The sequence below is a fragment of the Pseudophryne corroboree genome, chromosome 3 (genome assembly GCF_028390025.1).
Source record: "Pseudophryne corroboree isolate aPseCor3 chromosome 3, aPseCor3.hap2, whole genome shotgun sequence".
NCBI lineage: Eukaryota > Metazoa > Chordata > Amphibia > Anura > Myobatrachidae > Pseudophryne > Pseudophryne corroboree.
In genome coordinates this window covers 753,884,171-753,909,403 of record NC_086446.1, presented here as the reverse complement: position 1 = coordinate 753,909,403, position 25,233 = coordinate 753,884,171, and the positions used below count along the sequence as shown (strand labels likewise).

Sequence of the window (25,233 nt, the reverse complement as noted above, 5' to 3'; positions counted from 1 at the left end):
ATGTGACCAGCGCTGTCAACAATATGATAAAAGCACCAAAGTTTATGTGCACCCCCCCCCCCCCCCCCCCATTTTTGCCCCCTTGTTACTTGTGGGAGCCTGGAGGTCCGGGCCAGCGTCTCTGCAGCACTGTAGAGAGAGAGAAAATGGCGCTGGTGAGCAATGTGCCGGCTAAGGCCCGCCCCTTTTATACTGGCGGGGGTAATCTATACGGTGCCCAGGCACCGTATAATCTGTTCTGCCAGTCTACTGACCCCAGTAACTGCTGCCCAGGGCGCTCCCCCCTACCCTGCGAGTGCCGTTGGTGATGTGTGTGGGAGCATGGAGCGCAGCGCTACCGCTGAGCTGTACCTCGTTACTGAAGTCTTCTGCCGTCACTGAAGTCTTCGGTTCTTCTAATACTCACCCGGCTTCTTCCTTCTGGCTTCTGTGAGGGGGGTGACGGCGCGGCTCCGGGAACAAGCAGCTAGGCGAACCAAGTGATTGAACCCTCTGGAGCTAATGGTGTCCAGTAGCCTAAGAAGCAGAGCCTTTAACTAAGAAGAAGTAGGTCTGACTTCTCTCCCCTCAGTTCCACGATGCAGGGAGCCTGTAGCCAGCAGGTCTCCCTGAAAATAAAAAACCTAACAAAAGTCTTTCTAGAGAAACTCAGTAGAGCTCCACTAGTGTGTGTCCAGTCACTCCTGGGCACAAAGTCTAACTGAGGTCTGGGGGAGGGGCATAGAGGGAGGAGCCAGTTCATACCCAGTCAAAGTCTTTTTAGTGTGCCCAAGCTCCTGCGGATCCCGTCTATACCCCATGGTCCTTTTGGAGTCCACAGCATCCTCTAGGACGTAAGAGAAAAAACTTTTACTGCAGCGTCCTATGTCCTGCTGCCAGTCTGCCAGCCCCCTCCGGCATCAACAATCCCCACTCCCTAGCCGTGGCGCAGGTGGAACAAAAGCTGCTGCGGCCACCGGCATAGATGTGTATGAAAGCAGCGCAGCGGAAGGCTTTCATAGGCCTCCCTGCATCGCATACTCTCTAAGCCCCGGAGCCTCCTCTGCGCGTGATGTCACAGAAGTGCCTCCCCGCCATAGCCGCGCCCAGATCCTTAGAGGCCCTGACTCCGCAACACAGCACCTGGCCTGCTGGCCTGTAAGCCCCGAGATGGCTAATGTAACGGATAGAGTGGGTGATATTGCTGACGGTAATGTCTGGACGCTGAATCAATGTAAAAGGTGACAGTGCTGTGCAGTGCAGTGGGTGTGCAGTGTCAATGACACTGCACAGCACTCTCACCTTTTACATTGATTCAACGAGTCAGTCAGTTCTGCCAGCCAGTCACTATTGTTAGGGATGGTGTCCCAACGTGTTGCATTAAAGGGAAGTAGACGCACTAAATAAACTACAGCTCCCAGCAGCCCTTAGTGCAGGAGCATTCCGGCGCTAAGGGCTGCTGGGAGATGTAGATTATTGAGTGCATCTTACAGGTTTTACTTTCACAATCTCCCTGAAATGCTTTTTCAAAAGTAGGCAAGTATGCATCAGGCCCTGCGTGCGCTGTTCACGCCATTGCAAGGGGTTATGACCCCTTAACCATTGCATGCCCTTTGTCCGTGCAATATTTAACCACTCACACAATTATGATTGGAGGTAATACTCTATATAATAATAAGATTTTACTCACCGGTAAATCTATTTCTCGTAGTCCGTAGTGGATGCTGGGGACTCCGGAAGGACCATGGGGAATAGACGGGCTCCGCAGGAGACTGGGCACTCTAAGAAAGATGTAGTACTACTGGTGTGCACTGGCTCCTCCCTCTATGCCCCTCCTCCAAACCTCAGTTAAGGAAACTGTGCCCGGAAGAGCTGACATTACAAGGAAAGGATTTTGGAATCCAGGGTAAGACTCATACCAGCCACACCAATCACACCGTATAACTTGTGATAAACTTACCCAGTTAACAGTATGAACAACAACAGAGCATCAACCAATGGATGCCAACATAACATAACCCTTTATTAAGCAATAACTATATACACGTATTGCAGAAAGTCCGCACTTGGGACGGGCGCCCAGCATCCACTACAGACTACGAGAAATAGATTTATCGGTGAGTAAAATCTTATTTTCTCTAACGTCCTAATGGATGCTGGGGACTCCGTAAGGACCATGGGGATTATACCAAAGCACCCAAACGGGCAGGAGAGTGCGGATGACTCTGCAGCACCGAATGGGCAAACACAAGGTCCTCCTCAGCCAGGGTATCAAACTTGTAGAATTTTGCAAATGTGTTTGAACCCGACCAAGTAGCAGCTCGGCAAAGCTGTAATGCCGAGACCCCTCGGGCAGCCGCCCAAGAAGAGCCCACCTTCCTTGTGGAATGGGCTTTCACTGATTTTGGATGCGGCAATCCAGCCGCAGAATGAGCCTGCTGAATCGTGTTACAGATCCAGCGAGCAGTAGTTTGCTTTGAAGCAGGAGCACCCAGTTTGTTGGAAGCATACAGGATAAACAGCGAGTCAGTCTTCCTGACTCCAGCCGTTCTGGTTACATAAATCTTCAAAGCCCGGACTACGTCAAGCAACTTGGAATTCTCCAAGTCACAAGTAGCCGCAGGCACCACAATAGGTTGGTTCAAATGAAAAGGTGACACCACCTTTGGCAGAAATTGCGGACGAGTCCGCAATTCTGCCCTGTCCATCTGGAAAACCAGATAGGGGCTTTTACATGACAAAGCCGCCAAATCTGACACACGCCTAGCTGAAGCTAAAGCCAACAGCATGACCACTTTCCACATGAGATACTTTAGTTCCACGGTCTTAAGTGGCTCAAACCAGTGGGATTTCAGGAAATCCAACACCACGTTAAGATCCCAAGGTGCCACTGGTGGCACAAAAGGGGGCTGAATATGCAGCACTCCCTTAACAAACGTCTGAACCTCAGGCAGTGAAGCCAGTTCTTTTTGAAAGAAGATGGATAGGGCCGAAATCTGGACCTTTATGGACCCTAATTTTAGGCCCATAGTCACTCCTGACTGTAGGAAGTGCAGGAATCGACCCAGCTGGAATTCTTCTGTAGGGCCTTCCTGGCCTCACACCAAGCAACATATTTTCGCCATATATGGTGATAATGCTTTGCTGTCACGTCCTTCCTAGCCTTTATCAGCGTAGGAATAACTTCATACGGAATGCCTTTTTCCGCTAGGATCCGGCGTTCAACCGCCATGCCGTCAAACGCAGCCGCGGTAAGTCTTGGAACAGACAGGGCCCTTGTTGCAACAGGTCCTGTCTGAGAGGCAGAGGCCATGGGTCCTCTGTGAGCATTTCTTGCAGTTCCGGGTACCAAGTCCTTCATGGCCAATCCGGAACAATGAGTATTGTTCTCACTCCTCTTTTTCTTACAATTCTCAGCACCTTTGGTATGAGAGGAAGAGGAGGAAACACATAGACCGACTGGAACACCCACGGTGTGACTAGTGCGTCCACAGCTATCGCCTGAGGGTCCCTTGACCTGGCGCAATACCATTTTAGCTTTTTGTCGAGGCGGGACGCCATCATGTCCACCTGTGGCAGTTCCCGTCGATTTGCAATCTGCGTGAAGACTTCTTGGTGAAGTCCCCCCTCTCCCGGGTGGAGGTCGTGCCTGCTGAGGAAGTCTGCTTGCCAGTTGTCCACTCCCGGAATGAACACTGCTGACAGTGTGCTTACGTGATTCTCCGCCCAGCGAAGAATTCTGGTGGCTTCTACCATCGCCACCCTGCTCCTTGTGCCGCCTTGGCGGTTTACATGAACCACTGCGGTGATATTGTCTGACTGGATCAGAACCGGTTGGTCGCGAAGCAGGGTCTCCGCTTGAAGTCTTCTGCCGCCGATTTCGATGTCTTCTTGCTTCTGCCGGCTTCTGTCTTCTGGCTCTGCGAGGGGGACGGCGGCGCGGTTCCGGGAACGGACGACAAGGTCAGGTCCTGTGTTCGATCCCTCTGGAGCTAATGGTGTCCAGTAGCCTAAGAAGCGCAACCTAGCCGCAGTTAGTAGGTTTGCTTCTCTCCCCTCAGTCCCTTGTAGCAGAGAGTCTGTTGCCAGCAGAAGCTCTCTGAAAATAAAAAAACCTAACTAAAATACTTTCTTATTAGCAAGCTCAGGAGAGCCCACTAAAAGCACCCAGCTCTGGCCGGGCACAGATTCTAACTGAGGTCTGGAGGAGGGGCATAGAGGGAGGAGCCAGTGCACACCAGTAGTACTAAATCTTTCTTAGAGTGCCCAGTCTCCTGCGGAGCCCGTCTATTCCCCATGGTCCTTACGGAGTCCCCAGCATCCACTAGGACGTTAGAGAAAAGAATATTGCACGCCACAAGGGCGTGCAAGGGTTTAAGGAGCGTAGCCCCTTGCGACAGTGTGAAGAGCGCCCGTAGGGCGCGATGAATCACCTAGTATATTATATGCTATTAAAGGAGGGCTGTTTTATATGCTAAAGCTGTCGTTCGTATATAAGAATGTATGTATTTGGAATTGTGATTGTTAAGGAATGTTGTGCTAATTGTGAATTGTCTATTACCATATTAATTTGTTGAAGAATGTGATATGAGCATAAATAAATACTGAGCGGGTACTAGTGAGACCACGCACCACCTGACGAAGTCTAACGACGAAACCAGTTGGGCGTGGCCTGTGGACTGAAGCGGACAGACGTCACAGTCATTATCCGTGGAAAACGAAAGATCCGAGGCTGGGAAGGCTTGAATACACTGCAGACGCCTGTCTTGCTAGCGGGAGACCCGTAGCCGAATGCTTGTATCAGCCATTACAGCTTTCACACTGTGAGACATCCGGAGGTTTCGCAAGAGAAGCGTGAGCCTGATGACATTTTTTTTAGATGTATGTAAGCTTTTATTATGTTATTAAATCATTGATACTTTAATACTCACTTGGTGCGTCCCTCTATCTTTTATATACACACACACACACACACACACACACACACACACACACACACACACACACACACACACATTTTTTTTTATTACAGCAATGTGCAAAGCAAAGTACATTGAACATAACACATCATATTGTATACATACTCATAGATAGGAAATGTTTTGGCATTTTTCATACACCTACTGAACAAATATCGAGTTATAAAGCCAAGAGAGCAGGAACTACGTGGTAACAATAACATGTACCAGCAGATAAGTGACTACCCACTTGATCAATATTGACATTTCCTGGCACAAACCTTGAAACATAAACTAGTATCCTGACAATGAAGGGCTGCCAGCTACGGAATCATTGATTTGTTGTGTTTGCTGACGCTTCGTGCACAAATAAACTACCTGCTGAGACACAACATTAGCTACCTGAAGTTCCTCAGGACTTTGGGAGTTTTGCCACCACCAAGATGGCCGCCCGGCCCAGCCCCGCCCCCTACCATGCGGCGAGCACCACGTGTGCCGGCAAAAAGTATCTATCAGTATCAGAGGCGAGGGCCAAGATGGCGGCGCGGTGGGGAACGGGAGAGGAGACGCAAATAATCGGGGGGATGGAGTTCTTCGCCGCCGGAGGCCGCCACCAGGTACCGCAGCAGCTGCCCCAGGCTTGCAGAGGCGGGCGAGGTCCGTGGTGGGCACCGGGGGCCCCCAGAGGCGCTGTCTGCACCAGCTGCCGGTGACACGTGGATAGCAGAGACACGCGTGTGTGCAGGAGCCGCCCGTGGGAGCGCCCGGGCACTGGCCCCGGGGCCACCCGGCCATTGTGCATGGTAGCTGCCCCCCCCTCTGTGCAGCTCCAGTCACAGGCTGGGGGCCTCTATACAGGGAACCCCCCAAATTATCATGTGGCCCCAGAGTAACTTCCAGCTGCTGTCCCACTGGCCCCACATCTCAGCTTATTACAGGGTTACTATGTGATAGAGATAGACACGCTGAATCATGTTTTAAATAAACCAAAGTATTATTGATCTAGTCAAAATGCATGGGTCTGTAGTATATGGCTGTAAATTTCCATAAGTAACAAGTGTTCTATGGGGGGAATTCAAATGTTTGAAAAGTTGGTTGGGTGTCTATTAGGAAAAAAACAGACACCCAGCTGACTTTTCAAACATTTGAATCCCCCCCCTCCCCTATGTGCAGGCTTTTGTCACACGACCGATAGTAATGCGATAATCCAATTTGTTCCAAACCCACCAGTGCATGTCCCCGTCAACACTCGCAACAGCCGCTGTGGCGCCTTGCTTCGGATTGTTTACACTGGCCGGAAGTGGGGGAACAAGATAAAAATCTCAGCTGGCGTGAAAGTTTCTGTGGCGTCAGCGGCTATTGTGCCACGCAAGCAAATTGCCTGCTACGCCAGTAGAGAAGGCTTTTTGTGCGCTAGAATTAGCGGAAACAAATTCTGCTATTGTACAGCGGCATTAGAACACCATATGGGAAACCTTCACTTCCAGTCAGTGTGAACGATACGAATGTGTCAGTGAGTAATTAATACACCTGTGCACCTGCTTGCTTACCTGCAAAACATGCTCTGTGTGGGGTAATGAGGACCGAGTTTGCAGACCTATGATCTAATAGGCCATACACACTGGGCGATATTACTGAAAGATATGAATGATCTCGTTCATATCTTGCAGTGTGGAGGCACCAGCGATGAATGATGTTCGGCCCAGCGCTTGTTCATCGTTGGTGCCACGTCGCTTGTGCATGCAGGCCAATATGGACGATCTGGTCCATATTTGCCTGCACTGCTATGGAGCCGGGAGACAGGGGGAGTGCAGAAACTTCACCCCCCCCCCCTCCCCCCATCACTGCCTTCCACGCCGCCGGGTCGGTCGTATCTGCAGTCGGGCAGCTCGGCGGCGGATCGCATAGTGTGTAGGGCCCTTAACATAACATCCAAACATCCGACTCTACTATGTATTGCTCTGTTTAATTCTGAGTCACTTACTCTTATCTGTATTACATCTATTATCATACTCGCCTCTGACTGTAGTCTGCATTACTTCTACTATATCGTCCCAGCCTCTGATTCTAATCTGTATTCTGTGATCCCAGGCTCCTGTAATCCTTCTGTTAAATCATTCCATTCCAGACCTTTATCTGTATTATTCTCCAGGATAATTACTCTTTTTGTTTCTTAAGTGATTTCGCCCAACTATTACTTTACTGTCCTCTGATCCTCAAAACTGAAACTCTGATGTTGCCCTGATATTCTGCCACCCTACTGGGCAACGCTTCCACCGTCACAATCCCACTTTTTCTTTTTTGGGAAGTGGGTGTGGCAGGACCTTGATGATGTAATCAACTGCAAATTGCATCATCTTGGCCCAGCATTGTCTGCTATGGTTGCTAGTTGAAATTCATTTTAAGTATATTTGTTATTTTATATGTAATCCTGTAACTTCTAGCTCTTTATCATCCCTCGACCAGTAATATTACTATTAGCATTGTATATCCCTGTAGACTGTATTGTATATCCCGGGAGCTGTCGGGCAGTAACGATATCAGGGTGCAGGGCTGTTTGTGTTCTTGATCCCGGGAAATTCATGTTGCAGATATTATCTGATCCGTATTCATGATACATGCAAACAGTGTCTGTCTTTGCACTAGATGAAACGTGTAAGCACTCTGGAGTAATTTCAGATATCCTCTTGCAGTGTGGTGGCCTGGATGAAGATGAGGCCTGTGATGACCTCTCTGAACTCTCTCTGTCATCCCTGGATAATGAAGGGCTACTGGGGACCTTCCAAGGATACATTGACCACTCCATAATTTCCATCCTTGATGATATTGGTGGCCAAGCTGAGGTACTGACAACACACGCCACAATCCATGGGACCATCTGAATGGATGATCCATTTTATACCTCAAACACCTAGCGGTGTTGGCTGCGACTTGGCACAGGTGGCTTGAGTTGTGTTCATGACTTCTGTTTAAATAAAAAAAAAAAGTTTGTTCTTTGTAGACTAGTGATTTAGTTCCAATCATTGTCAAAATGGTTCCGCATCCGCTCACATTGGTAAAAGTATTTTGTTGCGTTTCCCCAGAATGAAGATCTTCTTGACGAGGAGGATGAATTAACTCTCCTTACTGCTCTGACAGAGATATTGGACAATACAGACGATGAGAATATGTCCCCATTTGACACACTTCCTGATACGGACCTGCTGGTGCCATCAAAGGTTCGCGATTCTAGCTCTGTAAGTCTATTATGTTTTTGTACCCGTATTGCCGTTCAGAAAGTAGAATTATGTGGCAAACATTGAAACGACGGTTCAAATTGAATCCCAGTATTGAACGCTAAGCATATTTCAAGCTACGTTGACCATTCAGGAGCGTTCTTGTGGTGCGACACCCACAGATTCTGTTTTATTGAAATCTGATGGTATGGTGGAAAGAGGAGTAACAGTTAATTGGACGCAATCCTCCGACACGCATCGTGCCATTGTTCAGAAGATTGGATAGTGTGCACGCTCTATATCGTGTGTTCTGGGATTAGGGAAATTGGAATGACCGTCGCATCGTATAGTGTTTACACAATTTAAGTCTATATTGAAGTTCTAGGTCACATTTTGAGAGCGACTATTTTTCCCAAGTGGCACCAGTAGACTTAGTCATTGATTGTTAATGTCATCTCAACTTGTAAACATCCAACAGGAGTGTTAAACTGAGCCCATAGTGGGAGGTAATGGACAGGGTGATGAAGCCAGTTAGTGGGGTGCTTGAAATTCCGCACTCTGCCTGCAGCATCTCTTTAAGGTTAAATAACTTACTCTTGGAATTAAAATCTGGGTTGTTGATTGGAAGGAATGCAGCAGCGCTCCCTGACAGATGGTGCACGGTCCAGGGACCCTCAGTAGGTCCTTGGTGGATTCGCTTACATTGACTTGGTTTATGTTAGGAAGAGTGATCCGGTTCATATGAATTTATGGTTTACGGATCGAGATTATGTTTGAGTCTCCTTGGCATATTTCTCTCCAAGACCACCTGTGTCTGCACCCCAATTTGTGGCTTTGATGGTGTGCTGTTTGAGACCCAGACCCAGATCCTGAGGGCTTGTCAGGTTTCCAAACAAGTGGTAAGCATCCAACCTGCTTATATCCTTTCTACCCCTCCATGGAATATTAATTTTGGTGGCTTTTCAGTTAAGCCCTTTGTGCATCTTGAGTCCGTGAAAATTGCATTTTCTTATGTTGAAAGTGTCTTACTTCCTGGTCAGTGCTTCCAGGAGAGTTTCAGAATTGGTGGCTTTGTCCTTTAAGTTCCCTATTTTTTTTCCCCATTCTAATAGTGATTTTACGTACAAAGCAGTCTTTTCTAGCGAAGGTTATCTCGTGATTTCACTTGAACAAATATATTGTTCTTTCGGATTTCTCCCAGTCATTGTTGTCTTACTACATCGGCTACGCTACATCTTTTGGATGTGGTGCGTGCGTTACTGATTTATCTTGACCGTACGTCCTAAATTTGGCAGTCAATTGATTTTAGTAAATGCGATTAAACGTGGCAGGCCAGACTCAGTGCTTCATAGCTAGGTGGATCACTATACCTGTTCTGCGCCAGGCTTGTTCCAGACTTCCTTTGGGATCATTCTTTTTGGGCTGTCAATGCTTTCTGGACGCTATAGTGCCAGTTTTGGGTCAAATTTTTAATTACAGCTTTGCCACAGTGTACCCCCAGCCCTCTTACATGTGTTCTCATACATCTTGCCTCAATACACCACTCGGCAGGAGATGCTTGGAGTGAGTGAGCTGACAGGTTAACAATAAGAGGTTGGGTGGTTTTTTTTTTTTTTTGCCAATAAGACGAACAAGCAGACTCTGCTGATTTAAAATATGCAGCATGCCTATATTTTGTGTTCAACTGCAGCTGTATCTACATACGAAATGCTACGTTAGTGTTTTCTAGGGAAACCCTGTAATTTTGCGTTTCGTATGCAGATACAGTCATGGTCGTACACAAAATATAGGCATGCTGCGTATCATTTTAATCAGCAAAAGCTGCCTGTGCATCTTAACTTCATTTTGTGAATAAGATTAATTTTAATGTAAAAAGTCACACAATAAATTGATTGCCGCTACAGAGTCACACCACACCACGGCATGGCATGACTAGAAAGTCTGTTTAATGTGCAGGGAGGTTCGACGTAAGTGGACACATCTGTAGACTTGCTTTGGGAAGTCCCAGAGTCAACGGTGTCCTTCCATATTATTGTGGCTTATCCTGCTACATAGGCTTTACTTTTCTCTAACGTCCTAGTGGATGCTGGGGACTCCGTCAGGACCATGGGGAATAGCGGCTCCGCAGGAGACAGGGCACAAAAGCAAGCTTTTAGGATCACATGGTGTGTACTGGCTCCTCCCCCTATGACCCTCCTCCAAGCCTCAGTTAGGTTTTTGTGCCCGGCCGAGAAGGGTGCAATCTAGGTGGCTCTCTTAAAGAGTTACTTAGAAAAAGTTTTTAGGTTCTTTATTTTCAGTGAGTCCTGCTGGCAACAGGCTCACTGCATCGAGGGACTTAGGGGAGAGATTTTCAACTCACCTGCGTGCAGGATGGATTGGATTCTTAGGCTACTGGACATAGCTCCAGAGGGAGTCGGAACACAGGGCTCGCCCTGGGGTTCGTCCCGGAGCCGCGCCGCCGACACCCCTTGCAGACGCTGAAGATGAAGAGGTCCGGAACCAGGCGGCAGAAGACTCTCAGTCTTCATCAGGTAGCGCACAGCACTGCAGCTGTGCGCCATTGTTGTCAGCACACTTCACACAGCGGTCACGGAGGGTGCAGGGCGCTGGGGGGGGGCGCCCTGGGCAGCAATGTATAATACCTGTATGGCGAAAAATACATCACATATAGCCCTTGAGGCTATATGGATGTATTTAACCCCTGCCAGATATCTAAAACTCCGGAGAAGAAGCCCGCCGAAAAGGGGGCGGGGCCTATTCTCCTCAGCACACAGCGCCATTTTCCCTCACAGAAAGGCTGGTGGGAAGGCTCCCATGCTCTCCCCTGCACTGCACTACAGAAACAGGGTTAAAACAGAGAGGGGGGGCACTGATTTGGCGATATGTATATATATTAAAATGCTATAAGGGAGGAACACTTATATAAAGGTTGTCCCTGGATAATTATAGCGTTTTGGTGTGTGCTGGCAAACTCTCCCTCTGTCTCCCCAAAGGGCTAGTGGGTCCTGTCCTCTATCAGAGCATTCCCTATGTGTGTGCTGTATGTCGGTACGTGTGTGTCGACATGTATGAGGAAAATATTGGTGAGGAGGCGGAGCAAATTGCCTGTAATGGTGATGTCACTCTCTAGGGAGTCGACACCGGAATGGATGGCTTATTTATGGAAATTACGTGACAATGTCAACACGCTGCAAGCCGGTTGACGACATGAGAGGGCCGGCGAACAAATTAGTATCTGTCCAGGCGTCTCAAACACCGTCAGGGGCTGTAAAATGCCCATTTACCTCAGTCGGTCGACACAGACCCAGACACGGACACTGATTTCAGTGTCGACGGTGAAGAAACAAACGTATTTTCTTTTAGGGCCACACGTTAAGGGCAATGAAGGAGGTGTTACATATTTCTGATACTCCAAGTACCACAAAAAAGGGTATTATGTGTGAGGTGAAAAAACTACCTGTAGTTTTTCCTGAATCAGATAAATTAAATGAAGTGTGTGATGATGCGTGGGTTTCCCCCGATAGAAAATTATTGGCGGTATACCTTTTCCCGCCAGAAGTTAAGGCGCGGTGGGAAACACCCCTCAGGGTGGATAAGGCGCTCACACGCTTATCGGAACAAGTGGCGGTACCATCTACGGATAGGGCCGTACTTAAGGAGCCAGCTGATAGGAGGCTGAAAAATATCCTAAAAAGTATACACACACATGCTGGTGTTATACTGCGACCAGCGATCGCCTCAGCCTGGATGTGCAGAGCTGAGGTGGCTTGGTCGGATTCCCTGACTAAAAATATTGATACCTTTGACAGGGACAGTATTTTATTGACTATAGAGCATTTAAAGGATGCATTTCTATATATGCGAGATGCGCAGAGGGATATTTGCACTCTGGCATCAAGAGTAAATGCGATGTCCATATCTGCAAGAAGATGTTTATGGACACGACAGTGGTCAGGTGATGCAGATTCCAAACGGCACAAAGATGTATTGCCGTATAAAGGGGAGGAGTTATTTGGGGTCGGTCCATCGGACCTGGTGGCCAGGGCAACTGCTGGAAAATCCACCGTTTTTTACCCTAAGTCACATCTCTGCAGAAAAAGACACCGTCTTTTCAGCCTCAGTCCTTTCGTCCCTATAAGAGTCATATCTGCCCAGGGATAGAGGAAAGGGAAGAAGACTGCAGCAGGCAGCCCATTCCCAGGAACAGAAGCCCTCCACCGCTTCTACCAAGTTCTCAGCATGACGCTGGGACCGTACAGGACCCCTGGATCCTACAAGTAGTATCCAAGGGGTACAGATTGGAATGTCGAGAGGTTTCCCCCCTCGCAGGTTCCTGTAGTCTGCTGTACCAATGTCTCCCTCCGACAGGGAGGCAGTATTGAAAACAATTCACAAGCTGTATTCCCAGCAGGTGATAATAAAATTACCCCTCCGACAACAAGGAAAGGGGTATTACTCCACAGTATATGGTGGTACTGAAGGCTAGGTGAGACCTATTCTAAATCTGAAAAATTTGAACACTTACAAGGGTTCAAATCCAGATGGAGTCACTCAGAGCAGTGATAGCAAAGAACAAGGGGACTATATGGTGTCCCGGGACATCAGGGATGCTTACCTCCATGTCCCAAAATTTGCCTTTTCTCACCAAGGGTACCTCAGGTTCGTGGTACAGAACTGTCACTATCAGTTTCAAGACGATGCCGTTGGATTGTCCAAGGCACCCCGGGTCCTTACCAAGGTAATGACCGAAAGGAGGATTCGTCTTCAAAGAAAATGGACGACCTCCTGATAAGAACAAGGTCCAGAGAACAGTTGGAGGTCGGAGTAGCACTATCTCAAGTAGTTCTACGACAGCACGGGTGGATTCTAAATATTCCAAAACCGCAGTTGTTCCGACGACACGTCTGCTGGTCCTAGGGATGATTCTGGACACAGTCCAGGAAAAGGTGTTTCTCCCAGAGGAGAAAGCCAGGGAGTTATCCGAGCTAATCGGGATCCTCCTAAAACCAGGAAAAGTGTCAGTGCATCATTGCACAAGAGTCCTGGTAAAAATGGTGGCTTATTACGAAGCGCTTCCATTCGGCAGATTTCACGCAAGAACTCTTCAGTGGGATCTGCTGGACAAATGGTCCGGATCGCATCTTCAGATGCATCAGCGGATAACCCTATATCCAAGGACAAGGGTGTCTCTCCTGTGGTGATTAGAGTGCTCATCTTCTAGAGGGCCGCAGATTCGGCATTCAGGATTGGATGCTCGTGACCACGGAGGCCAGCCTGAGAGGCTGGGGAGCAGTCACATAAGGAGTGTGATCAAGTCTGGAGAATTCTCTCCACATAAATATACTGGAGCTAAGAGCAAATTTATAATGCTCTAAGCTTAGCAAGACCTCTGCTTCAAGGTCAGCCGGTATTGATCCAGTGGGATAACATCACGGCAGTCGCCCACGTAAACAGAAAGGGCGGCACAAGAAGCAGGAGGGCAGTGGCAAAACTGCAAGGATTTTTCGCTAGGCGGAAAATCATGTGATAGCACTGTCAGCAGTGTTCATTCCGGGAGTGGACGACTGGGAAGCAGACTTCCTCAGCAGGCACGACCTCCACCCGGGAGAGTGGGAACTTCATCGGGAAGTTTTCCGCATGATTGTGAACCGTTGGGAAAGACCAAAGGTGGACATGATGGCGTCCCGCCCGAAAAAAAAAAAATGGGACGGGTATTGCGCCAGGTCACGAGACCTTCAGGCGATAGCTGTGGACGTCCTGGTAACACCGTGGGTGTAACAGTCGGTGTATGTGTTCCCTCCTCTGCTTCTCATAACCAAGGTATTGAGAATTATAAGAATAGAGGAGTAAGAACTATACTCGTGGCTCCGGATTGGCCAAGAGGGACTTGGTAACCGGAACTTCAAGAGATGCTCACAGAGGACTAATGGCCTCGGGAGCTAAGAAGGGATTTGCTTTCAGCAAGTACCATGTCTGTTCCAAGAGGAACCGTGGCATCGGCCTTTAAGAAAGGACCTGCTCCAGCAGGGACCTTGTCTGTTCCAAGACTTACCGCGACTGCGTTTGACGGCATGCGGTTTGAACGCCGGATCCTAAGGGAAAAGGCATTCCGGAAGAGGTCATACCTACCCTGGTCAAAGCCGGGAAGGAGGTGACCGCACAACGTTATCACCACATGTGGTAAAAATATGTTGCGTGGGTGAGGCCAGGAAGGCCCCACGAAAAAATTTCAACTAGGTCGATTTCTGCACTTCCTGCAAACAGGAGTGTCTATGAGCCTCAAATTGGGGTCCATTAAGGTTCAAGTTTCGGCCCTATAGATTTTCTTCCAGAAAGAATTGGCTTCAGTTCCTGAAGTCCAGACGTTTGTCAAGGGAGTATTGCATATACAGCCCTTGTGTGCCTCCAGTGGCACCGTGGGATCTCAACGTAGTGTTGGGATTCCTCAAATCATATTGGTTTGAACCACTCAAATCTGTGGATTTGAAATATCTCACATGGAAAGTGACCATGCTGTTGGCCCTGGCCTCGGCCAGGCGATTGTCAAAATTGGCGGCTTTGTCTTACAAAAGCCCATATTTGATTTTCCATTCGGGACAGGGCAGAACTGCGGACTCGTCCCCAGTTTCTTCCTAAGGTGGTGTCAGCGTTTCACCTGAAACAACCTATTGTGGTGCCTGCGGCTACTAGGGACTTGGAGGACTCCAAGTTGCTAGACGTTGTCAGGGCCCTGAAAATATATATATATATATATATATATATATATATTTCCTCTATCGTCCTAGTGGATGCTGGGGTTCCTGAAAGGACCATGGGGAATAGCGGCTCCGCAGGAGACAGGGCACAAAAAGTAAAGCTTTTCCAGATCAGGTGGTGTGCACTGGCTCCTCCCCCTATGACCCTCCTCCAGACTCCAGTTAGATATTTGTGCCCGGCCGAGAAGGGTGCAATCTAGGTGGCTCTCCTAAAGAGCTGCTTAGAAAAAGTTTAGCTAGGTTTTTTATTTTACAGTGATTCCTGCTGGCAACAGGATCACTGCAGCGAGGGACTGAGGGGAGAAGGAGTCAACTCACCTGCGTGCAGGATGGATTGGCTTCTTGGCTACTGGACATCAGCTCCAGAGGGACGATCACAGGTACAGCCTGGATGGTCACCGGAGCCGCGCCGCCGGCCCCCTTGCAGATGCTGAAGTCAGAAGAGGTCCAGAATCGGCGGCTGAAGACTCCTGCAGTCTTCTAAAGGTAGCGCACAGCACTGCAGCTGTGCGCCATTTTCCTCTCAGCACACTTCACACGCAGTCACTGAGGGTGCAGGGCGCTGGGGGGGGGCGCCCTGGGAGGCAAATGTAACCTATATAAAGGCTAAAAATACCTCGCATATAGCCCCCAGAGGCTATATGGAGATATTTAACCCCTGCCTGGATTCACTAAATAGCGGGAGACGAGCCCGCCGGAAAAGGGGCGGGGCCTATCTCCTCAGCACACGGCGCCATTTCCTCTCACAGCTCCGCTGGTCAGGACGGCTCCCAAGTCTCTCCCCTGCACTGCACTACAGAAACAGGGTAAAACAGAGAGGGGGGGGCAAATTTATGGCGATATTTTGATATAACAAAGCAGCTATAAGGGAGCACTTATTATAAGGCTATCCCTGATATATATATATATAGCGCTTTTGGTGTGTGCTGGCAAACTCTCCCTCTGTCTCCCCAAAGGGCTAGTGGGTCCTGTCTTCGTTAGGAGCATTCCCTGTGTGTCTGCTGTGTGTCGGTACGTGTGTGTCGACATGTATGAGGACGATATTGGTGTGGAGGCGGAGCAATTGCCAAATATGAGGATGTCACCCCCTAGGGAGTCGACACCAGAATGGATGCCTTTATTTATGGAACTACGGGATAGTGTCAACACGCTAAAGCAGTCGTTTGACGACATGAGGCGGCCGGACAATCAATTAGTGCCTGTCCAGGCGACTCAAACACCGTCAGGGGCTGTGAAACGCCCTTTGCCTCAGTCGGTCGACACAGACCCAGACACAGGCACTGACTCCAGTGGTGACGGTGACGAATCAACCGTATTTTCCAGTAGGGCCACACGTTATATGATTTTGGCAATGAAGGAGGCGTTACATTTAGCTGATACTACAGGTACCACTAAACAGGGTATTATGTGGGGTGTGAAAAAACTACCTATAGTTTTTCCTGAATCAGAAGAATTAAATGACGTGTGTAATGAAGCGTGGGTTGCCCCTGATAAAAAGCTGATAATTTCAAAGAAATTATTGGCATTATACCCTTTCCCGCCAGAGGTTAGGGAGCGCTGGGAAACACCTCCTAGGGTGGACAAGGCGCTAACACGCTTATCTAAACAAGTGGCGTTACCCTCTCCTGAGACGGCCGCACTTAAAGATCCATCAGATAGGAGGATGGAAAATATCCAAAAAAGTATATACACACATGCAGGTGTTATACTACGACCAGCTGTAGCGACTGCCTGGATGTGCAGTGCTGGGGTAGTTTGGTCAGAGTCCCTGATTGAAAATATTGATACCCTGGACAGGGACAATATTTTACTGTCGTTAGAACAAATAAAGGATGCATTTCTTTATATGCGTGATGCACAGAGGGATATCTGCACACTGGCATCACGGGTAAGTGCTATGTCCATTTCGGCCAGAAGAGCTTTATGGACGCGACAGTGGACAGGCGATGCGGATTCAAAACGGCATATGGAAGTTTTGCCGTATAAAGGGGAGGAGTTATTTGGAGTCGGTCTATCAGATTTGGTGGCCACAGCTACAGCCGGGAAATCCACCTTTCTACCTCAAGTCACTCCCCAACATAAAAAGGCACCGACTTTTCAACCGCAGCCCTTTCGTTCCTTTAAAAATAAGAGAGCAAAGGGCTATTCATATCTGCCACGAGGCAGAGGTCGAGGGAAGAGACAGCAACACGCAGCTCCTTCCCAGGAACAGAAGCCCTCCCCGGCTTCTACAAAAGCCTCAGCATGACGCTGGGGCTTCTCAAGCGGACTCGGGGACGGTGGGCGGTCGTCTCAAAAATTACAGCGCGCAGTGGGCTCACTCGCAGGTAGATCCCTGGATCCTGCAGATAATATCTCAAGGGTACAGGTTGGAATTAGAGACAGATCCACCTCGCCGTTTCCTGAAGTCTGCTTTACCAACGTCCCCCTCCGAAAGGGAGACGGTTTTGGAAGCCATTCACAAGCTGTACTCTCAGCAGGTGATAGTCAAGGTACCTCTTCTACAACAAGGGAAGGGGTATTATTCCACTCTTTTTGTGGTACCGAAGCCGGATGGCTCGGTAAGGCCTATTCTAAATCTGAAGTCCTTGAACCTGTACATAAAGAAGTTCAAGATGGAGTCACTCAGAGCAGTGATAGCGAACCTGGAAGAGGGGGACTTTATGGTATCCTTGGACATCAAGGATGCGTATCTCCACGTTCCAATTTACCCCTCACACCAGGGGTACCTCAGGTTCGTTGTACAAAACTGTCACTATCAGTTTCAGACGCTGCCGTTCGGATTGTCCACGGCACCTCGGATCTTTACAAAGGTAATGGCCGAGATGATGATTCTTCTTCGAAGAAAAGGCATATTAATTATCCCATACTTGGACGATCTCCTAATAAGGGCAAGGTCCAGAGAACAGCTAGAGATGGGATTAGCACTGTCTCAAGAAGTGCTAAAACAGCACGGGTGGATTCTGAATATTCCAAAATCCCAGTTAATGCCGACAACTCGGCTGCTGTTCCTAGGGATGATTCTGGACACTGTTCAGAAAAAGGTTTTTCTCCCGGAGGAAAAAGCCAAGGAGTTATCCGAGCTTGTCAGGAACCTCCTAAAACCAGGAAAGGTGTCTGTACATCAATGCACAAGAGTCCTGGGAAAAATGGTGGCTTCTTACGAAGCAATTCCATTCGGCAGATTCCACGCAAGAATTTTCCAAAGGGATCTGTTGGACAAATGGTCAGGGTCGCATCTTCAGATGCACCTACGGATAACCCTGTCTCCAAGGACAAGGGTGTCTCTTCTGTGGTGGTTGCAGAGTCCTCATCTATTGGAGGGCCGCAGATTCGGCATACAGGATTGGATCCTGGTGACCACGGACGCCAGCCTGAGAGGCTGGGGAGCAGTCACACAAGGAAGAAACTTCCAGGGAGTATGGACGAGTCTGGAAACGTCTCTTCACATAAACATTCTGGAACTAAGAGCAATATACAATGCTCTAAGCCAGGCAGAACCTCTGCTTCAGGGAAAACCGGTGTTGATCCAGTCGGACAACATCACGGCAGTCGCCCATGTGAACAGACAGGGCGGCACAAGAAGCAGGAGTGCAATGGCAGAAGCTGCAAGGATTCTTCGCTGGGCAGAGAATCATGTGATAGCACTGTCAGCAGTGTTCATCCCGGGAGTGGACAACTGGGAAGCAGACTTCCTCAGCAGACACGATCTTCACCCGGGAGAGTGGGGACTTCATCCAGAAGTCTTCCACATGCTGGTAACCCGTTGGGAAAGACCAATGGTGGACATGATGGCGTCTCGCCTCAACAAAAAACTGGACAGGTATTGCGCCAGGTCAAGAGATCCGCAGGCAATAGCTGTGGACGCGCTGGTAACGCCTTGGGTGTACCAGTCGGTGTATGTGTTTCCTCCTCTGCCTCTCATACCAAAAGTATTGAGAATTATACGGCAAAGAGGCGTAAGAACGATACTAGTGGTTCCGGATTGGCCAAGAAGGACTTGGTACCCGGAACTTCAAGAGATGATCACGGAAGATCCGTGGCCTCTACCTCTAAGGAGGGACTTGCTTCAGCAGGGTCCCTGTCTGTTTCAAGACTTACCGCGGCTGCGTTTGACGGCATGGCGGTTGAACGCCGGATCCTAAAGGAAAAAGGCATGCCGGAAGAAGTCATTCCTACTTTGATTAAAGCAAGGAAGGAAGTAACCGTGCAACATTATCACCGAATTTGGCGAAAATATGTTGCGTGGTGCGAAGATCGGAGTGCTCCGACGGAGGAATTTCAACTGGGTCGATTCCTACATTTCCTGCAATCAGGATTGTCTATGGGTCTCAAATTGGGATCTATTAAGGTTCAAATTTCGGCCCTGTCGATTTTCTTTCAAAAAGAATTGGCTTCAGTCCCTGAAGTCCAGACCTTTGTTAAGGGAGTGCTGCATATACAGCCTCCTGTGGTGCCTCCAGTGGCACCGTGGGATCTCAATGTGGTTTTGGACTTTCTAAAATCTCATTGGTTTGAACCACTAAAAAAGGTGGATTTGAAATATCTCACTTGGAAAGTGACCATGCTTCTAGCCCTGGCTTCTGCCAGGAGAGTATCAGAATTGGCAGCTTTATCTTACAAAAGCCCATATCTGATTTTCCATTCGGACAGGGCAGAACTGCGGACTCGTCCGCATTTTCTCCCTAAGGTGGTGTCAGCATTTCATCTGAACCAGCCTATTGTAGTGCCTGCGGCTACAAGTGACTTGGAGGACTCCAAGTTACTGGACGTTGTCAGAGCATTAAAAATATATATTGCAAGGACAGCTGGAGTCAGAAAATCTGACTCGTTGTTTATATTGTATGCACCCAACAAGATGGGTGCTCCTGCGTCTAAGCAGACGATTGCTCGTTGGATCTGTAGCACAATCCAACTTGCACATTCTGTGGCAGGCCTGCCACAGCCTAAATCTGTAAAGGCCCACTCCACAAGGAAGGTGGGCTCATCTTGGGCGGCTGCCCGAGGGGTCTCGGCATTACAACTTTGCCGAGCAGCTACGTGGTCAGGGGAGAACACGTTTGTAAAATTTTACAAATTTGATACTCTGGCTAAGGAGGACCTGGAGTTCTCTCATTCGGTGCTGCAGAGTCATCCGCACTCTCCCGCCCGTTTGGGAGCTTTGGTATAATCCCCATGGTCCTTTCAGGAACCCCAGCATCCACTAGGACGATAGAGAAAATAAGATTTTACTTACCGATAAATCTATTTCTCGGAGTCCGTAGTGGATGCTGGGCGCCCATCCCAAGTGCGGATTATCTGCATAAATTGTACATAGTTATTGTTAACTAATTCGGGTTATTGTTGAAGGAAGCCATCTTTCAGAGGCTCCGCTGTTATCATACTGTTAACTGGGTTTAGATCACAGGTTGTACGGTGTGATTGGTGTGGCTGGTATGAGTCTTACCCGGGATTCAAAATCCTCCCTTATTGTGTACGCTCGTCCGGGCACAGTACCTAACTGGAGTCTGGAGGAGGGTCATAGGGGGAGGAGCCAGTGCACACCACCTGATCTGGAAAAGCTTTACTTTTTGTGCCCTGTCTCCTGCGGAGCCGCTATTCCCCATGGTCCTTTCAGGAACCCCAGCATCCACTACGGACTCCGAGAAATAGATTTATCGGTAAGTAAAATCTTATTATAATTCCAGGACGGCTGGAGTCAGAAAGTCTGACTTGCTGTTTATATTGTAGGCACCCAAAAAGCTGGGTGCTCCTGCTTCTAAGCAGACTATTGCTCGTTGGATTTGTAGTACAATTCAGCTTGCACATTCTGTGGCAGGCCTGCCACAGCCAAAATCTGTAAATGCCCATTCCACAAGGAAGGTGGGCTCATCTTGGGCGGCTGCCCGAGGGGTCTCGGCTTTACAACTTTGCCGAGCAGCTACTTGGTCAGGGGCAAACACGTTTGCTAAATTCTACAAATTTGATACCCTGGCTGAGGAGGACCTGGAGTTCTCTCATTCGGTGCTGCAGAGTCATCCGCACTCTCCCGCCCGTTTGGGAGCTTTGGTATAATCCCCATGGTCCTGACGGAGTCCCCAGCATCCACTAGGACGTTAGAGAAAATAAGATTTTACTTACCGATAAATCTATTTCTCATAGTCCGTAGTGGATGCTGGGCGCCCATCCCAAGTGCGGATTGTCTGCATTACTTGTACATAGTTATTGTTACAAAAAAATCGGGTTATTATTGTTGTGAGCCATCTTTTTTAGAGGCTACTTCATTGTTATCATACTGTTAACTGGGTTCAAATCACAAGTTGTACGGTGTGATTGGTGTGGCTGGTATGAGTCTTACCCGGGATTCAAGATCCTTCCTTATTGTGTACGCTCGTCCGGGCACAGTACCTAACTGAGGCTTGGAGGAGGGTCATAGGGGGAGGAGCCAGTACACACCATGTGATCCTAAAAGCTTGCTTTTGTGCCCTGTCTCCTGCGGAGCCGCTATTCCCCATGGTCCTGACGGAGTCCCCAGCATCCACTACGGACTATGAGAAATAGATTTATCGGTAAGTAAAACATTTTTTTTTTTTTTTTTGCCTCCATGTGGCTTTGTTAACTAGAGTGGGATGTGTTGGAGGTGAGCAGAACTTAGTTTTTAGTTAACTATTTAGTGCTTGCTCCTTGTGCCATCACTCTAACAGTCAGCAATGTCCCCCAAATGGATTACGAGTGGAAGAGAAGTAACACAGTGTAGATAATCTTAATTCCCTAAGGGAGGAATCCTAAAAAGAGCCAACATTCTGCTAGCCAGGGGATAGCCATAGTGTAAGAACAGATAGTCTGGCCTCATTTAAATTAATATTCAGATACACCAGGACATAGGGCTCCATGCACAGAATTGTTTGTTTTATCTGCCCTACCCTTTTTCTTGTAATTTCTAATCTGTCCCACCACACCATGAAAGCATCGGCCTAATAGTGGGTCACATATAAGAGGGATATTCCAACTCATGAAACTGTACAGGTTTTAAAGTCTGACGTACTTTAGCGTAGGTGATCGAGCACGAAGTAAGTTGCCTGTTCTCAAAACTGGATATCCTTTAATCCTGGACTGTTGAGAGAGAGAGAGGGTTTTATCCTTTTACATTAGAGTAGGACATTTTCTCCTTGCTGACTGTGTTCAATTCTTTTGTGCATGGAATCATAAGTACTTTGCTGTGTGTGGGTCATTTCCATATGGCACCTGTAAGGTTGTAGAGCAGAGCTGATGCATATCTTATGGCTTTCCTTCACAGATGGACGACCGCGGCTCTGGGCCAAACTGGGACCTTTTTCCAGACTGTATTGGCTCTACATCAAAAAGGCGCAAGAGGAGAAGAAGCGTAAGAGGATGTTTACTTCGCAGAGAACGAAGAACAGAGCCGACCCGACAACGTAGTGATGGAGAAGATGAAGAGGTTCAAACTCCAGAGAAAAGCCCCGGCTTACTGGCCTTTGACAAAGATTTTGCTATTGAGACTGTAACGGAGATCAGAGAACTGGAACGTGAGCGGTACCTGAAGCAGGGCACACCTTGTATCGTTAATATAGAGAATTTTACCCTTCACGACCTGGTGAAATACATGCACCCTTACTGCCTACCTGCTGTAACTGTGTGCGTAGACCCAGATGATGATGAAAGCCTCTTGAGCGATTCTGTGTTTCTTGAGATAGTGTCTGATCAGGGGGAATGTATAAAAGTACCTGTAGTTGTGGAACACCCAGGGGATGACCTGAGCCCAATGTCTTCAGAGGACAATTGTCCTACACCCGACTCCCCTGGGGAATTGCATGTGAAAACCCAACTGTCACCTGAATCCGCGTCCGAGCAGTGTGATCCCGGACATGAAACGAATCGTGGAAAACCTCTGTCCAGTATAGAGATTACAGTGGATTCCGTGAAGGTAAAGGAGTGTTTGAACAAGGAGTCCACAATTGTGCCTGGTGTGGACGACATAGCCACTAAACCTTTGACTACTGATGGTACTGTTAATTTAACTTTGGATAATAAAAGCAGCACTGATGGCTGTAACCCAGACTTAGAGGGATTGGCTCCAGATTCTCAGAAGATCGATGACCCAGTGATCTGTGTGCCACTTGCTGGCAAGGAAAGGCTACGACTGAAGAGAAAAAAATCCAGCAAAGATAAAAAAGTAAAAAATAAACTAGATAGTGAAGACAAATCACAGGATGCGCCGCATACAGTAACACAGCAAAGCGCCATCCAACCTGCCCCAAGCTGCTTAAGTAACCCTGCAATGCAGGAGTCTGATGTTTTAATGAAAACATTGGAGCAGGTGAAAAAGGATTCCCAGATGGAACTACGCACATCGAGGGTGGGTCGTACCAAATTGAGAACCCGAGCAAGCTTGGACAGTACCAACCCTGTGCGAAAAATGACAGCTGAGGCCTGTAAAGACGTGTCTGCTTGTGTGGAAAAAGAGAAGCAAAATTGTATAAAAAGAGTTGCTGACGTGGACTATGCATTAGAGGAAAGTAACCTAAGACGTGATGGAGATCAGAGCTCAGGACCTGATGTGGCTCCAGAATCTGCTGTAAGTGATGATGCGCAGTTTGAAGAGGCGAGTGGCCAGGACATGTTGGTTACTGCAGTACCTGATGTCCATTTAAATGAGACTTCAAGTATGGAGGAATTGAATCTCTCAAAAAGTGAAGATGTCAAAGATTGTGATTCTACACAGTGTACCAAAGACACCAAGCCCAAGTCACTTAGCCTAAGTGAATATAGGAAGCGGTTTCAGCACCGCAAACCAAACCCTGAGCAAGAGAATGACAATGTGTCTTGTAGTAAATGGCCATCCATTCCCGAGCCACCAACAGAGTTGGCAGAACTCCCCTGTTTGATTGTACCAATGAAATTAAATAAAACCTCAGTGGAGGGAAAACGAGCTGCCCCGAGTAAGGCTGAGGAATGTACCTCTGAGCTTAATGTTCCTGTAAGATTGGGATCTGTCGCACCAAATGTGGCTCTAACGTCTGTATACAGCCAGGAGGCTCCACAGCTGAAACCAACTGAATCAGCCTGTACAAATATTGTAGACCTTATTCCACCTCCTGTGGTAGCTTCCCAACCAAATGTACCACCGCCTTTCTATCCATCCAACTGGCCACTTGTCCCTTCATATCCTGCATTTTATCCTGGCCTGCCACCTTTGCCAGTAGTGCCACAATTTCCAAACTGCATGCCACCTATAATACCCATGCAACCACCTCCACCAGTGCTGGGTTGGCCTTCATTTCCCCCACCACCTATTGCGGTGGGGCCAGTGCATCCTACTGGTTGGGTTTCTGAGCCGCCCCCACCTTACTGGTCAAACTCTCGAGTTATCCCAATGATGCCTGATTACAGATGCATGCAAAGCTCTGCTGAAAACCCTGCTCCCTTTAGTACTGCAAGTGTAAATGTACTGCCTGCTGAGAAGATGCCCAAAGTTACCCCTTTTCCATCTGTAGAACACTGTAACCAGGATATTGTGCTTGTTAGGGATAAAGCAAACCAAATACCATCGCAGAAGCCCGGGCGTAACGGGATCAGTACAAAAAAATCTAGAGAAACACTAGAAACTGTTGAGTATACCAAATCTACATATAAGGCATCATCCAAAGTTTGTCCACAAATATGTCCCAACCTTAAGTCTGATTTACAGTCATCACCTAGCAAAGCTGTTGAGAAAGTCCAGTCTAAACCTCCACTAGAGTCCATCAAGGCAAATGTTACTTCTATTGACCAACAGTCTACAAACCAGACCGTCTTCAAAATAATGGAAATCTTAAAAAAGGCTCAAAAGCTTGGCTATCAGATAAAGCCATCAATTGTGTCTTCTGTAACCGTGCCCAGTCCCCATCTGGGAGCAGAGAAATCTCCTCCTGTGTCTGCATTAAAACCTGCTGAGCCTGAGCAGACTGTACTTGCTGGTGTCTGCACACAAGAAGTTCCTACACCTGTAGCCGCTAAGTCTTCCATTGTTCCCATGATTAAACCAAAGGTTGATGTCAACATTCCAACCACTCAATGTGACACTTCAAAGATGGCAGTGGAAAGTAACCCTGTAACGGCATGTATCCTCCCTAACCAAAGCGCCCAAGAGCCTGCCCTACCTTCTCTTGCAGAAGAGGTCTGTCCATCAGGGAAACGCGTCCAGGCCACTTTACCAGTATCCAATCACGGGGAACCGGAGAAAAGTTTCACTTGCGAGTCAGGTAACTTATGAGGATGTTTAGTGTATGGGAGAGTATAACTTGTAGTGTGTGTAGTTCATGATGCTACATTTTCTTTCTCCCT

General features: G+C 48.1%; 1 protein-coding gene across 2 annotated transcripts in view; it reads left to right on the top strand.

The window, feature by feature from the left end:
- Positions 1-5,379: 5,379 nt before the first annotated feature.
- PPRC1 (PPARG related coactivator 1) overlaps positions 5,380-25,233 on the top strand; it is a 79,126-nt gene continuing 59,272 nt past the window's right edge. The window contains exons 1-4 of one of the 2 annotated variants that reach the window (XM_063962359.1): positions 5,381-5,554; positions 7,631-7,780; positions 8,021-8,173; positions 22,187-25,151. In XM_063962359.1, the coding sequence (XP_063818429.1) occupies positions 5,381-5,554; positions 7,631-7,780; positions 8,021-8,173; positions 22,187-25,151 (3,442 nt within the window). Of the gene's footprint in view, positions 5,555-7,630; positions 7,781-8,020; positions 8,174-22,186; positions 25,152-25,233 lie in introns of both variants that reach the window. The other variant, XM_063962360.1, reaches the window with a different exon arrangement.